The 25,586-nt window shown below is 35.1% G+C and overlaps 1 protein-coding gene across 1 annotated transcript in view; it reads right to left on the minus strand.

The window, feature by feature from the left end:
- lmbrd1 (LMBR1 domain containing 1) overlaps positions 1-25,586 on the minus strand; it is a 93,429-nt gene that overhangs the window by 47,917 nt on the left and 19,926 nt on the right. Inside the window, exons 4-7 of the mRNA XM_058796432.1 lie at positions 19,434-19,531; positions 17,679-17,746; positions 11,789-11,877; positions 4,416-4,489 (exon numbers count right to left, since the gene is read on the minus strand). Coding sequence (XP_058652415.1) covers positions 4,416-4,489; positions 11,789-11,877; positions 17,679-17,746; positions 19,434-19,531 — 329 coding nt within the window. The remainder of the gene's footprint in view (positions 1-4,415; positions 4,490-11,788; positions 11,878-17,678; positions 17,747-19,433; positions 19,532-25,586) is intronic.

A 25,586-nucleotide genomic window follows, 5' to 3' on the forward strand; every position in this document is an offset into this window, starting at 1 on the left:
ATTCCAGATTTTCTAATTGATGCATCTCAACCAAATATTATCCTAACAAACCATACATCAATGGAAAGCTTATTTATTCAGCTTTCAGATGATTTATAAATCTCAATTTCCAAAAATTGACCCTTATGACTGATTTTGTGGTCCTAGGTCACAAATAATAATGATGACAGTATATATTAAGTATCATGAACTAACAATTATTTTTATAACATAATATAATATATTGTTTGGTCATGATATCTAATCTATAGTGTCATTATAGAAAAGAAAGAAAGAAAGAAAGAAATTTGAAGCAGCCAAAGTATAATCATATTCCTAAAACCAACCAACCATCAAACAAGCAAACAAAAGAATTGAACTAATTAAAAAGACAGGTGGAAAAAACATATTTTCTGTCTCAAGAATCCCATGAATAGGACTGAGATATGGAAAAAGAAACTCTGCATATAAGAGGAGACCTGAGAAAATTAAAATTGAGGCATTTGTTGTTGAAGTGGCTCCTCAGATGCACCCGAGACGGTGAGGAGGAGGAAGAGGCTCTCTTGCCAGTCGCAGGTCATTTTTGCAGCACTATGATTAAATCAGTGGAAATTAATGCGGTCACCCTCTCATTGGGAATCAGCATCTTTGGGCTGCAGATTTAAGAGGGAGAGTAACCCTCCAGGGCTGAACGTCAGCAAGCCAGCCAGACTTTTAAATCACCACTGTGTCACGCAGCACAGGGACTGAGACGGCCCACGGTCAAGCGGACAGATCAAAGAGCCGTGATATACGCTCATATGCATATGCAAATATTACATGCACATTAAAAAGTCAGCGGGTCAATCATTTTCATTGTAACGTCACACCAGCAGCAAATTGAGCTTGATATAAGACCTCAGCATCTATATTAGACAGGGAAGGACGTTAAATGGTTCAAGTGAGAATGCAAGCAGCGTTTTAGATGAACAGCAACCGGTTTAGACTTTGAGAGGTCACAAGCCGCTTTGAGCAGAACTGGGCTCGATCAAGCATAAAACACACTTTTGCACCTCATAACATTGAGGAAGGCCTCTTGAAACGGCATCTTGGACAAAGGAGGGTCTACGAGTACATAAAGGTGTCAAAAAAGGAGAGCCCTTTCAGACAATAAAAACGGATGAGGTAACGACGAGTTCAAGGTGATTGGTGACCACTAATGGGAAAAGTTTAGAATAAAGTGGCAAGAACCGATATACTGTACACAACAGTGACTGTCATTTAAAACCTGTCGGTGGAAATTTTAAAAGACGTGCAAATGCTTGAATTCACTCTTCTGAGGATTAAAACAAAATACGAGCCATCGTGCAGGAAGTAAAAAAGGTGTTTCAAGTGCAAAACCACTTTCTTCAGTTCAAAGAATAAACAACATTTACCTAGAAGGAGCTCTTCTGCATTTTCCTGAATAAGCAATTCACCCCCAAACAGCCTGAAATAACCAAACTTTCGCAACTTCATGCTGTTTCAGTTAAAAAGCACGATTAAAACTCCCAGCATGATTGTTTTTAAGAGCTGGCCATCCACGCATTGGATAGGTAAGTTAGCTTCGCCCGCCCTGACCATATGGCACTTCAGAGGCTTATTAACAAGCCGAGGCTCCTGTTTGTATGTGCTTAGGTTGAATATTAATTTCCCAGTAGCTCAGCAAAGTGTGATGCTAGCCAAAAACAGCAAGTGCTGAAGGTTTGAAATGCTTGCTTTAGTGTTTAGTTGAAACGCAGCCGGCCGTGGTGTTGTCATTACGGGTTTACATCTCGGCCAGTGGTTTGAATTAAGAGCAAGTGGCCACCTTGGCTCAAAGTGCAGTGATAAATTAACCTGCCCACCCTGGACAACACTGCGGCTGCATACGGCGCCCATCACTTAGATTCCATTAGGTTAATCATGCATAATAATAACACATAGGCCGTTATGATAAATCACCCATCGCTTTGGAAACTTGGATTAGGGAGGATGGGTGATTCGAGTTCTTTGGTGTAGAAAGGGAGGAGGGCTGAGAAAAGCAACAATAGGAAAGAGAAAGTGCAATAGGAACAGCCCGAGTGAGTGAACCCTGGTTTTTGACAAGGAATCTTTGATTGGTTCTGAATTTCTGTACCACAACCGAGAAGATCAAAAACAACAGTGCACTAGGAGTCTTTCTTTCTCCATAAACCACTCTCTGAGCTTCTGACAACAGGAGGTCAGAAAGGAGAACATTACCATCCTCAGAGCATTCTAAAAATTGTCAAACCTTTAATACAGGCCTGTATTCAATAGCTTGAAAGTCTCTGTGATGTACAATTACAATTACATGAAAAACACACTTAAAGCAGCAGCATAATAGTGACTTAATAGACTTAATAACAGCAGTAACTCAATAGTGAACTTCTTACTGAAATTTCAGAATTAATATGCAAAACTAAATGTGTAAATTTTAATGTGTTGTTAAGGATTGGTATCAGTAAGATTATATGTATGCTTATATATATATATATATATATATATAAATACACACTCACACAGTATATATTTTGAAAATATTTACGTATTCACATGTATATATGAATATTTTAGTGCTGTCAAACGATTAATCGCGATTAAATCGCATCCAAATTAAATGTTTTTGTTTACATAATATGTGTGTGCACTGTGTATATTTATTATGTATATATAAATACACACACATACAGTATATATTTTGAAAATATTAACATGTATTTACATGACTATATTTATATTCATATAATTTATATTATATATAAATATATTTAATATACTGAACATAACATATTTTTCTGAAATATGTACATGCATGTGTGTGTATTTATATATTCATAATAAATATACAGAGTACACACACATATATTATGTAAACAAAGGCTTTTATTTTGGAATGCTATTAATCGCGATTAATCATTTGACAGCACTAGTATATTATATATAATTATATTTAATATACAAATATAACATTTTTCTTAAATATATACGTGCCTCATTCATATATATATATATATATATATATATATATATATATATATATATATATATATATATATATATATATATATATATATATATATATATATATATATATATATATATATATATATATATATATATACACACACACACACACACACACACATATATAATATATAATATATTTACTGAACTTGTGGTAGTTTTTGGAAATATTCGATGAATAAAAAGTTAAAAGGAAGACCATTTATTCAAAATAAAACTCTTTTATAAGAATACAAGTCATTACTATTATTTTTTTATGAATGTAATATCCTAAATAAAATTATTAATTTCTTATAAAAAACAAAAACAAATTGACCACAAACTTTTGAACACTAGTGTATACAGTTACATTTCTATTTTGAATAAATGCTATTTTTTTCAACATTTTATTCATCATAGAATCCTGAAAAAAAATATTACAAAATATTATGCATATATTATTATGCACACAAACACCAATTCACGATACCAATTTCTTTATCACTGCAAAAATGATTACGGTACTAAATACGCTCCTTCATTTAAAATTAAATATGTATAGAATTATTTAAAAATAGTGTGCCACAGTGAAACATATTGCACCTCATTCACTTCAATCCCTGATAAAGCGGAGATTCTCATAGCCTGGTTGCTCATGATGTTGGCGATGAAAAATGGATGACATTAACAAGTGTTACAGTACAATCAATTTATCTTATCCGAATAGAACAGCTACAGTATGCTGAAGGAATCAGAATACGGGCATTTATTAATGGCCTTCAGGCTCAGATATATAAATAGGAGAGAGATAACAGGGCATATACATCACGCGGATGTCTCAGGCACACGTCCACACACATCGGTGAGAAATGACAGAGTGTCATTTTGAGCGATTGCAGGCCAAAACGCAAGAATCACAAAACATTTCTAACGTTGAGGGGCCGCTTCATCATTCAGGATGACTACAATCAAAGACTGTTTCCATACAGGCGGCTTTTGTGGCATATGAGAAATCAACGCATGAAGATGACCAATCAAAGTTAGGTCAACAACCATTTCAGGAAAATGCTTCTCTTACACATCTATAATCACAATAATCACTTTAGTTGTTGTCATTACATAGTCAAAACATTGCAGTTTGTTTGAGCTTCCAAACCAGCATGACACTGGTTCAACCAATGGCAAATGAGGCAGTGTTTTTGATACTAGCAGTACAGAAATCACACACTTCAACCTATAAAAGGATAGACAAGCATACTTAAATTGTGGACAGAAACATGCATATTATGTCTAAAACTGCTTCCCCATGACAGTGCTGAGCAGTCTCTTCGCACACAACCCTCGTAAACGCATGCAAATCGATGGGGCACAAGTAACCACCCACCATTACCAATTCTCTGTTGGCCACTCACCGTGTATGTGATCACTGCCAGCATGCCAATCAAGGTGAGCGAGCTGATGGAGAACGACAGGGCGGCCAGGCCATCTGCAAGACAGAGGGGAAATTTATTTATGACATGGGCCAAATGCAGAGCTCTGTTAAGTTTTGGTCATACGCCAGATATTCAGAGCAGTTCCTGTCCCCCAGGGAAATTTCTCAATGCACCTCATCTTCTTTCCTCTCTCACTACCATTTCTCTCAACCTCCTCTTACTCTGACATAGTTACTGAAAGGTCAGCAAAGTTTTTGCCCTCTAAATTTTAATAGTCACAACGACATGTTGAAAATATAAAGGACGTTCAGGAAAGTTCTTCAATAAAAATACGGCTTTATTTAATAGTCAATATTAGTACCAGTAAAATTTCACAATTCTTGATACCACAGCAAAAGCTAACATGCTACTAAACATTTTGCTTTATTTAAAAACTTTTAATATTTAATTAAAAGTTGTAATATTTTAATATGTTATATTAGATTAGATAGTTATATTTAGATTATTTTTTATTTATTATATTTATTGTTGTTGATGATTAATAATAATAATAATAATAAACATTAATATATGGATATATTAAACATTACGGAGTATAAAAGTGCTTTAAAAGTATTTAAACTTAAAAAAAAGTAAATTAAGTAAAATGTAAGCATTTATCTTCACATTTATCAAGTAATTGTTCAAGTAAATAATCTAAAAATAATAAAAATAAACTAATTATGAGAAATACAACAAATTAAAAATGTAAACAGTATAAACTGTTGTTGTTGATAAATAATAATAATAATAATAATAATAAATATCAATACAATATAAAAATAAATTATATTTAAACAAAGAATGCAAAAGTACTTAAAAGAACTTTAAAAGCGCTTTTATAATTAGGTAGATTAAGCAAAATTTAATAAAGCATTATGTTCACATTTATCAAGTAATTATTATAAGTAAATAATAAGTGAAAAAAATAATAAATAAATTACAAAAAAAATTTGTTTCATTGTTAAAATATATAGTTTTATCACTACATATAATAAATATTAATATTTTATTAATAGATATTAATAAAACTACTTGAATTGTTATATTATGAATACCTTTTTGTTTCTTATAACTCTTTTTGTTTCATGAATATATACTGAATATATATGATGTGTGCAGTAAAAGAAAAATGCTGACTTTTGTTTACTGCGTAAAACTAGCGTACAAGACTCACCAGAAAATCAATGGACAAAAAAACCAGACAGCGCCATCTTTCTGCTCTTCCCCTGTATTTTTGCTGTGAATGGCTTGACTGCTCGCATTCAAAATAATAATTTTTTTTTTTTTTTTAGTACAGACTTGGTAAAGTACATTTGACATTTTGTGAATCCCTAGTCCTCAAGATACAAGATGGAATATGGAACCGTGAGAAAGGAGAAAAAAAGGGGGAAAATGAGTGAAAAGAGGAGAGGGCATGATGCCAGCTGTCAGATCTGAGGCCAGCTGAGGCAGATTTATGGGAAGTGACCGCCACCGCACTCCCTGTTAGGATCCCACCTGTCATAGGGAGCAAGAGAGTTGAACACACACAAACTCGCACGATTCCCCTTTCCTCTGGTTCTGAGCTATGGCCCAGCGGAGCAAAACACAGCATCCTGGCAGCCCTGAGCCCAGAAAGCCCCCTTCTGCCTGCAGCATACCTCAATTGAATGCAACCTACTGTTCTCTGTTTATTTTCCTCAGGAACTGCTTTACATCACTCACAAAATGACTTCTTTCCATTTTGTTGAACCACATGAAGTCTGAGAAGTGTTTGCTGGGCCACCCACCACGTTCCATACACAAAAAGCCCCAAGACACAAAAGCAGACGAGAAGAAATGAAGATGATTACACTCCTGCTTCCTAATGTAGCAAACGGAAGAATATAAAAAGAAGAGAAGCTTTGATGTCTGATGGCTGAAATGAGCATTTACATCTGAATAGGTGTTTCCCTTTGTGATGTCCCCGCTTTTGTTAAGTGGCGAAGGCACGACGCCGGAGACAATGGCGTTCGTGTTTGCTACGGAAAGCCGCTCTGTTTATGAACTCCTCACAATGCAGGGGGACCTGCGTTTTCCGGAAGACTTTCTGAGGGATTGGACAGAGAATATATTGTTTATTATCTGCGGCGGCTCCACAGCTGCTCTAGCGGCTGATTCCTCGGCACTCGGAGAGAGTGGAGGCCCTTATCTCGACATGCACGGAGCACCTCGGGCTTATGTGCGCCGAGGAGACCGCTGCCACTGAGAAGTGTATATTAAAGAGCTCTTAGCTGCGGTATTCACAACATGAGCTTGCTATGATAACCTCATGGAGATGGAAAGCAGCTTGCCAAAGCCAACTCACTTACTGGATTTTGGATTACAGGAAAAGAGAAATCGCGCTGCTTCCAAACAATTATCGACAAAAATATTAGCGAACAAAAGTGGTGCAAACCTCTATGCACTATATGAGAGGTTCTCGACTATTCTGATTGGGAGCAATTTATCTTATTTATAAAAAAAAAACTTAGCATAGACATATACTAGGCCTATATTCAATGCACAGACAGAGAGAAAAAGCAAGGCACCAATATTACAATTCTAACTAATATTGAAATTTATATTCATGTTTTATTAGCCAATAAAGAATAAACAGACAACATTAAAAATCTAAATAAACAAACAATAAAACAATTATATTTTAAACACTACAAGGCATCAAATTATAATACACAGTAGGTGCTGGTCATATAATTAGAATATCATCAAAAAGTTGATTCATTTCACTAATTACATTCAAAAAGTGAAACTTGTATATTATATTCATTCATTACACACAGACTGATATATTTCAAATGTTTATTTCTTTTAATTTTGATGATTAGAGCTTACAGCTCATGAAAGTCAAAAATTAGTATCTCAAAATATTACAATATTTACATTTGAGTTTCAATAAATGACCATCCCTACAGTATAAATTCCGTGAATCTCTTGTTCTTTGAAACCACAATAATGAAGAAGACTGCTGACTTGGCAATGATCCAGAAGACGAACATTGACACCCTCCACAAAGAGGGTAAGTCACAGAGAGTCATTACTGAAAGGTGTGGCTGTTTACAGAGTGCTGTATCAAAGCATATTAAATGCAAAGTTGACTGGAAGGAATAATTTGGGTAGGAAAAGGTGCACAAGCAACAGGGATGACTGCAAGCTTGAGAATACTGTCAAGCAAAGCTGATTCAAACACTTGTGAGAGCTTCACAAGGAGTGAACTGAAGCTGGAGTCAGTGCATCAAGAGTCACCACGCTCAGACGTCTTCAGGAAAAGGGCTACCAAGCCACTTCTGAAGCAGAGACAACGTCAGAAGCATCTTACCTGGGCTGTGGAGAAAAAGAACTGGACTGTTGCTCAGTGGTCCAAAGTCCTCTTTTCAGATGAAAGTAAATTTTGCATTTCATTTGGAAATCAAGGTCCCAGATTCTGGAGGAAGAGTGGAGAGGCACATAATCCATGTTGCTTGAAGTCCAGTGTTAAGTTTCCACAGTCTGTGATGATTTGGGCTGCCATGTCATCTGCTGGTGTTGGTCCACTGTGTTTTCTGAAGTCCACAGTCAACGCAGCCATCTACCAGGAAATTTTAGAGCACTTCATGCTTCCTTCTGCTGACAAGCTTTATGGAGATGCTGATTTCATTTTCCAACAGGACTTGGCACCTGCACACAGTGCCAAAGCAACCAGTATCTGGTTTAAGGACCATGGTATCCCTGTTCTTAATTGGCCAGCAAACTCGCCTGACCTTAACCCCATAGCAAATCTATGGGGTATTGTGAAGAGGAAGATGCGATATGCCAGACCCAACAATGCAGCAGAGCTGAAGGCCACTATCAGAGCAACCTGGGCTCTCATAACACCTGAGCAGTGCCACAGACTGATCGACTCCATGCCACTCCGCATTGCTGCAGTAATTCAGGCAAAAGGAGCCCCGACTACGTATTGAGTGCTGTACATGCTCATACTTTTCATGTTCATACTTTTCAGTTGGCCAAGATTTCTAAAAATCCTTTCTTTGTATTGGTCTTAAGTAATATTCTAATTTTCTGAGATAATGAATTTGGGATTTTCCTTAGTTGTAAGTTATAATCATCAAAATTAAACGAAATAAACATTTCAAATATATCAGTCTGTGTGTAATGAATGAATATAATATACAAGTTTCACTTTTTGAATGGAATTAGTGAAATAAATCAACTTTTTGATGATATTCTATTTATATGACCAGCACCTGTATATATAAAATTATTTTCATATTGAGATTTTCTAAAGATATACTAAACAATTTTATTAAATTACTAGTGTTTTTAAAGATTACCTTAAAATTAAATAAATTTTACATGACTGGTAATCCAAATGTAAAATAATTATATTCATGCTGTAGCAAATGAAAAATAAAGTGAATCTAAAATCAATCATTTAAATGCTGTAAGTGAATTTAGGCATCACTTCATTATAATGTACAGAATGAAAATCTTGAGATTTTCTAAAGATTATATGTTTAACAATATTATTAAACTAGTGTTTTTAAGGAATAAAATAATGCAAAATAAACGTTAGATGACTGCAAAGGTAATCTAAATGTAAAATAATTATGTTCATGTTATAGCCAATAAAGAATAAATGATAAATACTAAAATTATATAGAATTTAGTATAAATAAGTAAGAATTATAAATTAAAAACACTAATACAAATGCTACAAGTAAATTCAGACATAATAAAAAATATTTAAAAAAATGGATATTCATTTTGAGATTTGCTAAAGATTATATGTAACAATAATATTAAATGTTTTTTAAAGATTACTTTATGGACAAATAAGAGTTATATGACTTCAAAAATCTAAAATTCAAGTTTTTATATTCATGTTACAGTCAATATTAAAATTAATTTAGTGTTAGAAAAAAAATAATTATAAAACAAATTATATCATTTAAAAGCTACAAGTGAATTACAACGTGACATCACAACGTTTAATGCACAGTATTCAAAAATGGATATTCGGTTTGAGATTTCCTAAAAAAAAATCTGTCATTTTCCACACACCTAAAACAGAACACCTTGCAACCACCTTATGATGCTAATTTTTTTCACTATTCTGGCTCATTACAGACTAGCGCTATGAATGCCAAATTATGTCATCAAATCCAAATTAGATTCAGCGTAGCTGATGCCTGATGCCTCCTCGTCACACTACGTCACTCTAACTCCAATTTGAAATGTGGCTCTCGTTGAAACACATTCAGCTCAGCGGGAAGGTAAATCAGAGAACAAGAGCTGTCTGAGTGGATTCTGGGTCCGGGCCTCCGCTGCATAATTAAGTGGAGACTTTTTTCGAGCCTATGTCTGTGATAAGATCAGATCTCCAGCTGTCTACCCTTCTGCACGCTCCCTCGCCCTCTCGCCTCTGTCTTACCCGCTAATGGAGAATCGGGTATTGCATTCAGTTTACGTTTTATTTCTGTTTCACATGGGGGATCCGGCAACTGAACCGATGCATATCTGTGGAATTGGTAATGGACAACCATGGCTTCGCAATGACACTGGGTGGAATTCGTCAGCTTGTCTAGCCGCTTGGGTCAAGGTGCTCCTTCAGCAGCCAAGGCTTCTCAGGGACATGATAACCCTGCTTACATAGCACACAGGGTCTGGTTACTAATTTAACATGCGGAGTGGAGATGAGGAGCAGGGTACCACGACTGTCAACCTCAAGCTCTGCTGCAGATTTTGACAAACAAGCCTGTTTCAAAAGGGCCCTTTTTTCTGATGTTCCTTCCACCTAGACTTTTTGCTTGATTTCCATTCATTAGGCCAGGGCTGCTGGGAAGGGGCAATGACAGCTCTAAGACCCCCTCACAGGAATCAGGCACTGTCTCAAAGAGTCACAGACTTACTCCAGGCTATTATTGGATTAGGTTGGGTTCTTTAGTGGCTCCATTCCTGCCAACTTGATGGTCTTCAAGGGAGAGTGAAGCAAGTGTCATGACCCAACCTAACAAGGGAAGTTCTCTGAAGGAACACCATGGTGTTGGCAAATCACACTTGGTTTCTCAGAGCAAAACAACCCGTGGCACAAAAAATGACTTTTACTGGAAGTAAAAAAGACATGTGACTTGTTATGTGACCTTCAAACGAGCCTTCAGAATGTGATGAGAAAGGCTCTGGAGAACACTGACACAAAAATACTCAAACATGGACATTGTAACATAGGAGCTTCCTTTCCACAGACTCCTTTTTTCTTTTGCTCAACCAGTCCCTTAAATATAGAGAAAAAAGATACTAGAAAAATTAGAAAAGGGATGATCCTTTGTCCTCAGCAGTGTGAACACCTCAGTTTGTTTCATATTTTAGCGGACTTTGGTGTACTTTTTTCTTGCAAAACTTCAATTTCAACAAAAATACAACATAAGAGAACAAAATTAATTAGGGGTGTTTATTTTTATTTTGTTTATATATATATTCTGTTTTAGTTTTAATTTTAATTAACGTTTTAGTCATTATTGCTTTTCTTCATTTTTAGGGTTATTTTAGTACTTTAAGTTAATAATTAGGAAATGTTGCATTGGCAACTAACTGAAATAAATGAAGTTTAAGATTTTTTAAAAATATTACATCAAATTTCAGTTAACATTTATTTAAAAATAACAAAAAATATTGGTAACACTTTAGTGTAGGGACCAATTCTCACTACTAACTGGTTGCTTATTATCATGCCTATTATTAACATATTGGCTGTTTATTCCTACTTATAAAGCACATATTCTGTATGACCATATTCTACATCCCTAATCCTACCTAATGCCTAAACTTAACAACTACTTGGCTAACTATTAATAAGCAGCAAATTAGGAGCTTAGTTTAGAACCCTGGACTGCTGTCTGCATTAATGGAGACTGAGCAAAAGAGGTGGATGTTCAAGGCCACACTGAATCACACATCTATAAGTGCAGGTGCAAACATGGGCCTGCCACTCCTGCTTCAAATGGAAGACCTGATTGACATGTCAAAAGCAGCCAGGTCTTTTTTTTTTTTTTTCTTTTTTTTTTTTCCAAGACAGCAAATTTAGGTAGCACAATGAGGTCTGTTGACATTGACGAGGCTAAATGTCAGGGCTGCCAAGCCCACACATCACCTCTGCTCGTGGCTCGGCAGCATCCATCGCTTTCGAAAAAGCACCCGTCGTTCTGGTGTTGTGGCCCCGGAAGGCTTCAACAAAGCTCTTTTTGCCGTTTTCTTTGCAAGTGTCAGTAAAACTGAGCTGCAATTTCACTTAAAGAGGCCTTTATGGTACTTACGGCTGCTGCCCAGCTCCTCGAACAGATACTGCACCTTCTCCCACTGAGTGGAGTTCTGGTTTGGCGGAGATTCCAACGGAACAAATGTCCTGCAACAGAAGTTCAAATTTCTCAATCATAATGTCATGATTTATGTACTACTGTTTAAAAGTTTGGGATTGGTAAGAGTTCAAATTGTGGAGGGATATTTTTTTTATATGCTTACCTAGGCTGCATTTATTTGATCAAAAATACAGTAACACAGTTTTATTGTAAAATACCATTACAATTTAAAATAACTGTTCTCTATTTTAATCTAATTTAAAATGTCATTTATTCCTGTAAAGGCAAAACTGAATTTCCAGTCTAGTCTTCAGCATCACATGATCTTTCAGAAATCATTCTAATATCTTTCTAATAAATCTCTGACAGTAGATACATACACACTGCGACATAATATGGTTTTTAGTGTTACTCCAAAAAAAAAGAAAAAAGAAGACAAATTTATGGTCACAAAGCAAACACAATCTCTTCAATCAAATATACAAACAAGTGATCAAATTACAATAGCATAATATGCAATTTTATAAAGCAAAAATGAACACGTGAATATACGAATTCAAATATATTTTGGTTCCTAAACCATCTGTTTGTATTGGTAAGCTTAAGAATCGTGGTGGCACATCCAATAAAAGTTACATTTGAAAATATCAATAAAATACATAATTTTTTTATGAAAGCAAAGCATCAAGATAATACAATGTATTATATAAATTAAACAGAAATATATTTAATGTCTAAAGTTAAAAAGAATATTTACTTGTTTTGTAAAATTTAAAGGGATATCATTTTATTAATTTTTTATTAATGTATCCACCTTAACGTTGAATACATCTTTTTCTAGACCACTGAAAAAGTAGGAATCTTTATCTTATGTGAGTATATATCGTTTAAAAACATTTCTTCCAAATGTATTATACAACTTTAAGTGGAGCACCTTTACCCAAAAGGTAAACTGTTGTCTTGTATATATGTATGTCTGTGGCTGACGGCACGAGTGTGTTTACTGTGAACTATCATGTAGAGATCCTTGTACACAGCTCACGCGATGTATCGCCGCAAGCTTTAAAAGCAACTCAGGATACAGTATGCTCACATTCTGAGTAAATATCTGCAACACGAAGAAAGCCAGTCATCTCCAATGAGGAGAACATCACTCACAAGGTGAGGTTGCATAAGCAAATACCTCAGGCTACAGCTGGTCTGAAAAAAAATCCCATGTTTTAACCATAAGGTTCAGTTTTAGTCTGTATCAACTCCATCATTTGTATGTCCAGCAATTATAACTCATATACCGTATCAGGGGTAACACATTACAAGTAATGAGAGTTATGTAATCAGATTACTTTTAACTTATAACTAGTAAAGCAATGCCATACTTTTAAATTTACAAGAAAATATCTGAGTTACTTTTTCAAATAAGTAATGCAAGTTACCCCTCCTGTCCCCGTTTTGAGAGAAGTTGAGAGTGGGAAGCAAAGGCAGAGGCACTTTATTCAGCCTGAGGCTTATTAATTTCACTTTTAGGGCCTTTACAGTTGCCAAAAAACTAATAAGCAGGAAATGAATAAGCAAGCCCAGTTCAGGTGACAAAAAGTAATGCAAAAGTAACGTAATGCATTACTTTCCATAATAATTAACTAAGTAACACAATTAGTAACTTTTTTAATGCTGTGATGCAACATTGTAATGCATTACTTTTAAAAATAACATTCCCCAACTAAAATGCTTATATATGACTCTTTCTGACCAGTGCCTATCCAAAAAAATAAATAAATAAAATAAAATAAATAAATATACAAAATAATAATAATAAAAATAATGGTGCAAGTTCAAAAAGGCAAAAATGAATAAGAACATATAAATTAGGAAAATATTTATGACTATTAAATGTCTGACGCTACTGAATAATTAAAAAAAAATAATAATTAGGGCTGCACAGCTAATCAAAATAATACAAAAAATATAATAAAATAAAGAGTGCATATGCTGATTATTATTATTATTGAGGTACTTATAAGACATTTTAGTATTAATAATAATAAACTGCATATTCACCCTTATAAAATAAATACCATTGATAGGGATGCAACGATACCATTTTTTCAGATCCGATCGGATCCAGAAAATTCTGAGTATCGGGCGATTCCGATCCAATTCAGTTTTGTTTTTTTAAATCAATGTAGAATTTCTACACTTCTGTGTGTTGACCTGATCATCACTCTTTTGTGTGTTAAACACAATACTAAATATAGACAACTTCATTTTAATTAAAAATAACAAATGAAAAAAATATATAATCATAATCTATTACAAAAGTACTATTATAAACTAGGTTAGTGGTTAATTTAGCAGCAAAAGTTATTCTAGAAAAATCATGAGTGCACAATTTTATCAAATCTAAACATAGTGAAATAACATTATTTAGTGGGCAACAAATAAAAATGAATAAGTGTAGGACTAAATCTGGTCAAGCAAGTAAATGTATTTATATGTATATAAATATAAACTATAAAATTAAAATACATTTCTTTTAAAAGTATAGCAGTCAGCAACATATGATAGATAGGAGTCCTATCTATCATATGATGCTGCCTCCATTACTGTGCTATAAATTAGATTATTAATAGCCTTTCTTTATAGAAACGCTATAAATAATCATTCATTGCGCAAAAGTAATATAATACAAAAAGCTCCAATACAGAGCGGCACAAAGCGCTTATGTGCATCCCGTGCGCGCAGTGTAGAGAAGTTCAAAGCACAAAGGAAAGAGGATCAACGGATATTGATGTGTAGTTTACTAAATCTGTGCGATAGTTTATTGAGCCTTTTCTTTTAACAGTTTTAAATTTCAGTTACTGTGCACTCTCATCGTCTTGACTGTCGTAACCGAACGGGACACGCAGTTTGAATGCTGAACAGAGGATGACAGACAGCCGCAGCGGAGAGAAGAGTTTACGTGAACTTGATTTTAACGACTTAAAATAAATCTGTACCTCACATTAAACTATGGAATGGCTTCAGAACACTTGGACTTTATGGACTTTATAATGTTTCTGTGCTTTTGTGGGGCTTAACAATAGCACAGAATAGTATACGCACAAAATCAGATTTGGATCGGTCTCGTCTGACCGATACCCGATCTGGCAGAAATACTGAATACTGGATCGATTCATCCTGTTTGTTTCTCTGAACATCTAAGCAACAATATTGGATGTTAAATGTCACAATATATGACAAAATAATCATGCAGCCCTAAAGGACACACATAATACCCACTGTTAACATCCAATCAGCAACTTCAGAAGCCAAAAGGGCCACATTCAAACCGCAACAGATGCAAATGGCCACAAAATAGGGTCACTTTGATTTTAAATGCAGCCACATCATTCAGCATCACTGGCATAATCTAAGCGAGTTCAATTGACGTGTCACTTCAGAAAAGCTGCGTCGTGCATGAAAATGTCATCTTTTAGGGGTGTCAGTAAATTACGTTGTAAACTGTACGCACAACAGGACACGGTTTCATAAATCGACCAAGGACTCCGTGAGGGTTTATGCAAAGGTACACAAGCTCAAAGACTCAACACGTATCTGACCTTTGTATCCACTTTCCCCTGTCGTTTGCCGTCATCAAATAAAGTCCAAAATCCTATGTCAGCCAAACTCACTGTATATAGTTAACTTTCACTCTGCCATTTGAATGATATCACAATAGCACACAGCCAAATTTGTAAGCAACGATTGGTGGCTAATTGCAGGCTAATAGCCCAAACACGACTAAGGATGTCCTCATGATCACCCTTTTGAAACCTAAAATGACAAATAGGGCACTTTGTGGTCTCGTGGACTCCACAGACACGCACTAGAGAAAGGCCACGTGAATGCAGGTACACATGAAGACGTCCTTTTGGGACAAGGCCCATGTATCTGGAGCTTAGACCAAGTACGGCATTGATAGAGTGCACTTAGAGCTCTTGAGACATTTAGACGGGTATGAGAGATTGAATGGCACTACAGAAGCTGGGAAGGGTCAGCTCTCCATTTATAAGTGCCATCCTTAGCGCAGACCAATCAAAACAGGCAAACAAAAAGAAGAAACTCTCCAAATGAACAATCACAAACACAGGGACTCCGAGTCTCACCCTGAGAAAAAAAGACGATGGAAAAAGCCATCACGTCCTCCCACATCAGGAACCCTGAGACTCAATACTCTTGGTAAAACACTGCACTGGTTCAAAAGGTAAAATGAACACCAAATTGCTTCTGTCCGAAGTGCCATCCCCACTTTTAAATTTGGTCCATGGCATGTCCTTCTTCCCATTCTGCGATCAAAGTAACCCATCCCACTGGGTCTATACGACATGAAGGTGTGATGAAGGTATCCTGCCCCACAGGAACATTATTTAATGGTTGAGAGCACATTAAATTATATGACCTGGTGAGCAGACGTGTTATTCTTGCAGCGGCAAAGAAAATCCATTATGTTTATGCTGCACGAACACTGCTGAGAACAAAAAGTATAAACTCGAGGTTAAACGGGACAAAGCCATGCCATGTCTCTGTACACATTCAGACTGCATGTTGGTTTTTAGTTCGGTTAACAATTGTTACACGGCTTGACAAAAAAACCTTTCAAAGTCTTGAAAATTGCCAGGTTTAGAGATGCCAGATAATTTGATTTTGTTATTTACGGCACCACCTTTGGTTCATGTGTTGTGCAAAAACGATACCAAAGACATTGTATTTCAAAGTGATCCCAACTATAGTCTTTATTCCAATTTTTCAGCAATAAAAACAAAAGTATTGCTTATTAACTACAAATAATTACTTTCGTCAGCATAAAACTTTGCTTCTATTTTACATCTGTAATCTAACAAATTACAGGATATCCAATGAGAGAAAAAGAATCGACTGAATCATAAAAATCGGGGTGGTTTTGGGTCGATAAGTTTTTATTTATTTATTTATTTTATGTTTTTGAAGGTCTCTTTTGCTCACCTAAGCTGCATTTATTTGATCAACAATACAATAAATACAGTAATATTGTGAAATATGATTTAAATTTAAGAGGAACTGTTTCCTGTGATGGCAAAGCAGAGATTTCTGCAGCCATTATTCCAGTCTTTGGTGTCACATATATATATATATGGATAGATGGATGGAACTTGAATAGTAGTGTACCAGAATGGAGATAGTTGAGAAGTGGAGCAAGAAAAGACCACAAGACTAATATTTATTATTTATATTTGGAATAACCTGCACTCAGTTATCATGCACAATAAGATCAGGAACAAGTATAAATTTATGATTTATAATTTATGTTTACATTAATTTGATGTCCTGCAGTAGATTTTGAGCTCTATGGCTGTCCAGAAATAAACTGTGTATATCTTATTTATTTTCATAATGGAATATATTGATTTTAGCCTGTTAGCAGAACCTACTGATTCAAAATTGTTCAAATTACTAGTTCCAATCTAAGTTTATCGAAAATCATTCATGATTTTGGCTAGAGCCCTTTGTATTACAAATTATGCAGAAATCCCCCAGAAATGTCATACTATCAGCATTTGATGTGCCCCCAAGTAGAGATATCACTCTCTACTAAACTAATAATGGCTACTCAGATTATAGCTACAGTTTGTTCTCCAATTCCACAAAGTCATCAAATACCGGTTATTATCAGCATTCTGTCCAACAATTTCCCAACATTCTCACAACTGCTGTACCCCCGATGGAGGTTAAAGATGATGAGTGAATGATATAATAAAGCTCAAATCGACCATTCCACACACACATGGACACACACACACACACAGAATATTATAATCCCACAAATCGCACTTACCCAATCAAAAGCAGCGCTGAACACACAATCACAAATCCGATTGTATACTTCAGTGCATTTTTCACTTGCTGTAATGAGAGAATAAAAAACAGGTTTATCAAACTGTATTCATCAAGTCATCAATCCATGATAAATTACACTTCAGAGAGGGGCTTTGGGCTGGAGTATAATTACATATTTGCAGCACTTAACAGTCAGGAACACAGTGTCCCTAGTTCATTCTCTGATGCAGACATTGTGGCTCTGTTCCAAAACCTGAGCTAATGCAGTGTTCTAACTGAAATGGAACTTTACAAGCGACCGATTTGGAACATTCTACATTAAATGAGCGACTTTGTGCAGCTTACAAACAGCAGTGATAACATGAAGTGCATGAGAGATTCAACTAGTAACTGAGTTCATTAGTTTGGCATGAGCTTGTTGCAAAACTAACAATGTAATACTCAAATGTAATTAACATGGTAAAATAAGCAAAACTGCACAAAATGTGTAAAAATAGTATAAATAAATAAATGAAATATTGGGTGAAATAGTACGTTTAATTAGACTCAAATGAAATATTGGGTAAAATAGTACGTTTGATTAGATTAATTAATTAGACTTAACGTTTTTGCATTTTATTTACTTTTAAAATATGCATTTTAAATATAAAATGAATTGCATAATACGTTACTATTAATATAATATAATATAAAACGTCATGTATAAAGATAAACAGTAGGGATCAAATTATTAATAGGCACATATGAAATAGATTTTTAAATGAAAAGCCTTATTTTTCCATTGAGCATGTCAAAGGCAATCAAATGGAATTACAAAATTAGAGTGGGATTCAATTAGCAAGAATCAATTCAAGCAAATATTATAAATATTATAGTACCTGCTTCATACCAGTTCTATAAATGTAAATTTAAAAAAAAAAATAATACACAGACTAAAAGGAATGAACACAAATCAAAAAAGTGAGACCATAAAATTAAATTAAATTAAATTAAATATAACTCTCTTGCTTCAACCATTATCTTGGATGGATTCCCCCCCCCCCCCCAAAGCATGTCACAATGCATTATAGGTTTGCATTATCCATGAAGGATATATGCAATCCTGGTCAAAACTGGGCCAAAAAAGAAGGCAGCATAATCATCCTGCCTCCCTTTCAGGACAGTACCTATGATGCTTTGAAAATGCTGCCTACGTAGGAGGCTCAATAGTTCTGGAATAAAGCCACGTCTAAGTGTTTGAAAGGAGAAGAAGGAGTGGAAAGTTTGGAAAGAGATCTAAATAACTTCTACAAGATGGAGGAAGCTCCTCAGCATGCAATTCTGCACATCACTGTAGCGTTCTTTGAGAGAAATATTTGACATTTGAAGTGAGCAGCAATATAGTGAGTAGGATGTGTTTTCGTCACTTTATTACCTCAATGCAGTCAAATCTCTTGCAGATGGAGTCTAGGTGAACTCACTGGGTTTTTATAAATGAACTGCCATAACTGTAATCAGGCAAATATCACTTAGCAATAACTCAAGGGCATTTCTGTTGATATGATTAATGCTAACTTTTCTAACCGCAGACAGCAAGCCTTGCTTTACATACTAGCTCAGTACACACTATTTATTGAGTACAAATAGCTTAACGTAGCTCTTTTCCCACCTAGTTTTTCACTGTGTGTGTAAATTATCCCTGTAAGGCTGAAAATGCAATCTGTTTCAGAACGCATGGGTGTACTGGAAAAACAGGAAGGAGTGTGAGATTTACCAAGCACTTGTTGCTGTTGTCTTCATCTTTCTCCTCGTAGTAGAAATACACAAAGGGGATCCAGAGGAAGACGCAGAACAGAATGATGGAATACAGAGCTGTGAAAGAGAAAAGAAGGGCAGTTACACACCTGGAGCACTCTCAACAACCAGGATCCTCATTAAATACAGCACATTATGCATGACGTATTTAGATGTCAAAAGGTCAATGACATGGCACTCATTTTGTGTCCAGATGTATGAAAAAACATTAAAAATGCAGTTTGTACACATGATGACCTATGCCTCCCCTATTATGATTTTTATTTTTATTATGAATAAATCTGGTGTCAAAAAGTAAAAAATGTCATGGTTGCATGAGATTGTTTAAAAAAAAAAAAAATCCAAATTATAGGTTAAAATTCTTAAAAATCTTGTATTATTATAATTTTTAAAAGTAGGCCTATATATTACAATTATTATATATATATATATACACACACACACTATATTCTAATATAAAAAAGACTAGGTCTAATATTTATAATTTTGAAAAATATTTTTAAAACGTATGAATACTCCCTGCTCACAACACACTTGTTAAATCTTTGTTGAAAATGGAATAAAAGTGTTAGTTTGTTTTTGTTTGTTTATTTATTTACGGATTTCTAATTAGTCAAGTTACATATTACATAGACTTTTAAATATTTTATTTTTTCACTACAATTCTTATTTTTCTATTGAGCATGTCAAAGCAACCAAACAGAATCACAAAATTAAAGCAGGATTCAATTATTGCAAACATCAATTCAATCAAATGTTAGTTGGATTGTTCTCAGCAGTTCTATAAACGGGCTTCATAAATGATCAAACTCAAATTTTTGTATAGTACACATTGTTACAAGTACATGCCATGTCAACATAAAGTGAAAAATATACGGACTAAAGGGTACAAACACAAATCAAGAGTGAAAATGTCTTTACACGTAAAGATTCCTAGAAACCAATAAAACTCCCACTTGATGAGTCCTAAGCCCCAAAGCACAGACAAGCAGAAAATCATCAAGTTAAAGGAGCAAAGATCACTGATATCGCAAGAGTTTACGTAACAGACTGTGACAGGCAGAGAAAGTGATTTTGTTGATTCCTCTCTTTCCCTGTCATGCAATGAATTAAAATCGTCAGCTTGGCCTATTTCAGTCCTGAAGCGGATCACACACTTTTGTGACCCTGTAAATTGTCATCTTCACTTCTCATGTAGGTTACCCAGTTGATAGAGGCGATATGAATAATACATCCTTCTTTGGTTCACAAAATGTGTCATTATAAAACCCTGTAGATATGTTTGTATACATGAAGGGAGTGGATTAAAAACTGCAGCTGGATACATGAGAAAAAAAATCTGGAGTACACCATATCACACAAAACTCCGAACATCTTTCTCCAAATAGAAACAAGTCTGTAATCATATAGACTGTCTTCAATACTGGCAACACACCAGAACGGCTTGCAATGACCTTCCATGAGCGCAAAAAAATGATCCATCATTCTGTCTGCGGTCAAGTAGGACAAAAAGCTCATTTCCGTGAACATGTAAACATGCTCTGCGCACATCAGTCAAACATGTACATGTGTGTTCCTTTGATAAATGCTTCGATTTTATAAGATGGATGTGTGAAAAGGACGGCAGAGTACATTACTGTCGGGTAAAACACAAATGTTTTTTAACAGCAGGCGAGGAGGAAAACAGAGCAGCAACAACATTTCAAAATAAAAACATAATGGGATGAAAATGGTTATCGTTATTGTTTCATGAACCCTGCGGCTGATTTTGCCAGCTGTTGGTGTGCTTTTCAAAACTTAATTTTTTGATTGCTGCACTTTTTCTGGATTACTGTGAGGGATTGGGTCATATGGCTCTTATCCGTGAGTTCAGTGGATCAAAGCTGCTCATACAGATAAACTCTGCACTCTCACACACTCTTGCTACAATTTACCATCTTTCAGTTTTGTTGTATTTCCGCACAGTTTTGCGTGATTAAAGAATTTCTCATGGTTTTGAGTATTTGTGTAAAGCTTTCAAGAGGTTCAACCCATCCTGTATCCTGAGAAAATTTCCACACAGTTTGTGTTCTCAAGGCAAACCACATGCATCAAACTCTGGACCAATCAAGGCACCCGGAATCACTTTGCTGCAATTAGAAATACAATAACAGTTTAAATTGTATCTGTCAGGAGTGTCTGTTTGGCTAATTAGTGGTGTTTGCTAAGGCAAGCATCCCTGTTTGACCACTGAAAATGTGTACATTTGAACAATTTACTCCTGGAGCCATATTTAGATCCCAATATCTCTGGAACCGAACCATATATTGTCTTAGAAATGAAGATGCCAAAAGTAAAGTTTAAGACCCAATCCCAATATCTAAAAAGGGCATTAAGATCAACTTCTTGAGTTACAGACATGCAAACCTTGGAGAAAAAACTTGAAAAGTGCTGTTTCCCCATTTTTGAATGGTCGACAGACAGACAGATAGATGCAGTCCTCTTGATTTCTCCACTGATGGTAAACGCCTCCATATTGTGTTTGTTTGGCAAATTGTGAGCAAGTGAAGCACCTCTAATGTGCGGCAGGATAACACCGCTAGGCATTATGAATTCATGAGAAGTAGGTGAGGAGCAGACACTTACAGGGGCTACAAAGCTATTTTAGGCTGGAAGGGGGATATCTACAGCTAATGGATGTCTCCGAAGACAGGCCCAGTAAACCCAAAATAACGCTTGACCAAGACTCGCATGGCTGAATGCTTTCTTGAGGTGATAACATGATTCATTAGCATGATTCAGAACATGAAACCAAAAAAAATCAGACAATCCCTACCACGGCAGACACTTCGGAATATAGGTTACTCACAGCATAGATCTGTCTTTTACACACTAAACTCCTCCCAATAATCCCAAAGAGTTTTAATTAATACAAATTTAATACAAATAAAGCAGACAAAAAGAAAATAAATCCAATTTGTCCCTCCTCACAAACCGCATTGTACAACTTTGTTTATTCCGGGCACCTGTAGTGCACTAAAGTACCGAGAGCATACTGGTTAAATACACAACATGCTGTGGAAACATGGGCCAGTAAATGTGAAAGTGAAATGTCAACGTTTCAGTGACAGCAATTACAGCTCCCGGTGAGATTATGACTGCTTTGGTTCGTTGTATTGTTTTAAAAAGGCTAGGCAACTTCTCTGAGAAGGTTTCACCATGCGAACTGTCAGATAAACAGATAAAGAACAATATACTGTCAGCATGCTAATTAAAGCACAGCTGAAAAAATATCAATTGTAAAACAAAAAAACACAATCTAGACCTAACTAATCATCTCTTTGTTGTTGGATGAAATGTACTATAATTCAAAAGTTTGGGATTGGTAAAATTGTTCAATATTTTTGAAAGAAGCCTCACTAAGGCTGCATTTATTTCATCGAAAATACAATAACCATTTCAATATTCTGTAATATTATTACAGTTTAAAATAACTCCTTTCTATTTTAATATATATTAAAATGCAATTTATTCCTGTGAAGGCAAAGTGGAATTTTCAGCATCATTAATCCAGTCTTCAGAGCCACATGATCCTTTAAAAATCATTCTAATATGCTGATTTTGCTGCTCAAGAAACATTTCATATTATTATCAATGTTGAAAACAGTTGTGCTGCTTAATAATTGTGTAGTAATCATTTTTGTATTACATTTTTAGGATTATTTGATGAATAGAAATGTCAAAAGAACAATTTATTTGAAACAAACAAAGTGTTGACAGTAACATCTTAGAACAAGAGTAATAATTTCTTTTGAAAATTTAATCAAAAATACATATTTATCTGACACATTCATCTCATGACTTATCAACTAAAGAGACATTTACATTAACTTTTGCATCAACAATTCTTAGTTTATCCATATTTCATAATGAACAGTAGTATGTTGTAATGCCTAAATAAATTCACTTAAGCATCACAACATTAATTTGACATTGACATTATAAATGATTGATTTCACTTTTTAGTGGTAGATTTTTTTCATGCATCTATGGTGCAGTTCATCTCCATTTTCTTTTAAATAAAGTCATTACTGCACATCAAATATGGATAACATGGACATAAGACAAAGCAGGACGGCATTCATTTCAACAGGTCATCGTTCTGGCTAAAAACAATGAACTGTTTGCCTATAGGCACTGAAGCAGAACCATCCAATGCTAGTGGCACACATTGCAGCTCTGCTCTCTGTCCCTAGTCTGAGAGCTCGTGGCACCCAACCAGTGGGTAATATTAATCATAACAACATGAATATTAACACGGTGAGGGAATAGGCCGCACTGCATTACTGCAGATCATCCATTTCAATCTAACCAGATATAATGGGAAAGCACCTGACTGGGGAGAAAAGTTTAGCATATTAATCCCCCTGACAAAGAGAAGAGGGAGTTAAATAATTAAACGACCAACCTCGGTCCTCCGCTAAGTTCTGGCTCCCTTTATAGCACTGCAGCAATTCCCCCTCAGGTGTGGAGACAAGAGGGTCGACGAATCCACTGCGAGACACCCAGTTCGGACTCGTAAAAACACACTTGAGACTTCAGACTCATCTCCTGGGTATGCTTATTTTGATGGTTATTGGTTTAAGAGGGTTCTGAGTTACGCATCCCTTCAAGCTAAACTAACATACGTGTTATTTGAAAACTAAATCTGCAAGTGCGTCTTCAGGGGAGATTTGGTTTATTTAATTCGTTCTCTCCTTTACAACTTTAATCAGATCTAAACAACTCAATAGGCACTGACAACGTACCTTTGCTAAATTAAAGCTTATTTGTTTGTGATTTTCTTGCCAATAGCAATACTTTGAATATCACATGATCTTAAAGGGACAGTTCACCCAAATTCTGTCATCGTTTAGGCACTCTCATTTCTTTTCAAAAGCCATTTGATTTTCTTTCTTCCATTGAACAAAAAAAAAGAAAAGTTAGTAAGAATTATTTCATTTTTTCCATTTATTCCCTGGTTGTTTTGATTAATAACTTAGACAATAGCATTCTACACTGTGCACTTTCAGATTTAAAACTTTGCAGGATGTTTTCATTCACTTAGAGCTGTGTTACACACTGCGTGAAAGGTAATTTTCAAAAATCCAATCAAAAATCCAATTTTCAAAAATCCAATCAAAAAGGGGCACTTTGAAAACCATAATTCACCAAAACTATGAATTGTCAAAAGGCTGACAAAAATATCAAAGCATCACTTTGCAGCTATGCTGCCCATCCCTGGATTCTCTGTACATAAATTATATCCCATTTCAGACAATAGTTCAATGCTTTAATATTAATGGTTAAGGATACTACAGGCAAAAAATATTTAAAAAAAAAAAAACATGCACTGGTCAATTTTGAGATTTTGGGCTATTATGCTTGTTTTAGACTAGTGGAATGAGAACATCAAAATATAACATTAATATATAATGTTATATTATTGGATCTATTTGGGTCTGTAGATTTCGATTAAATTACATTTTCTCAAAATGTGCTTTTTTTCCTGCACTGAGCCAAAAATCTCCACTTCAGTAGCACTTACACTATACAGTGGATTCCCTTTTTTACAGAGGGATTTGTTTATATGCCATTTACCTGATTTTATGCAACCTTTTATAAAAAATAAAATAAATCTTACTGTTCACTTATTATTTTTTAAACTCTGGTTGTTGACAGTATTTTCTTACTTATGGAGCAATAAAAAGAAATCTTTGATTCTAATATGTCAACCAAATGAAACAAGAATTTTGAATGTGGCCTTTTATATCCAATGTTCAGATTTCTGGAAATGTAATGCAAAACATGTTTGCAATGCTTCAACCAATCACTCAACAGGGGAAGTATGTGAAAAGGGTTAAACAAGAAAGTTTTACAGACTAATGTCGAGGAATCATCATGCGAGATAGCACACAAACCACAAGGAGTCATGTCAACTCGGACAGGACACTCAAGGTAAGGTCTGATAGACACTCTTTTTTTTTTTTTTGCTGTCCCACTACAGGAAGAAGTCTGTCGCAAGGGCATCATCCTCCAAACTCTAGTGCACAAACACATTACAATGATGTGAAAATGAGATGTCAGGAAAGGC

Source organism: Onychostoma macrolepis, chromosome 13 (genome assembly GCF_012432095.1).
Source record: "Onychostoma macrolepis isolate SWU-2019 chromosome 13, ASM1243209v1, whole genome shotgun sequence".
Taxonomy (NCBI): Eukaryota; Metazoa; Chordata; class Actinopteri; order Cypriniformes; family Cyprinidae; genus Onychostoma; species Onychostoma macrolepis.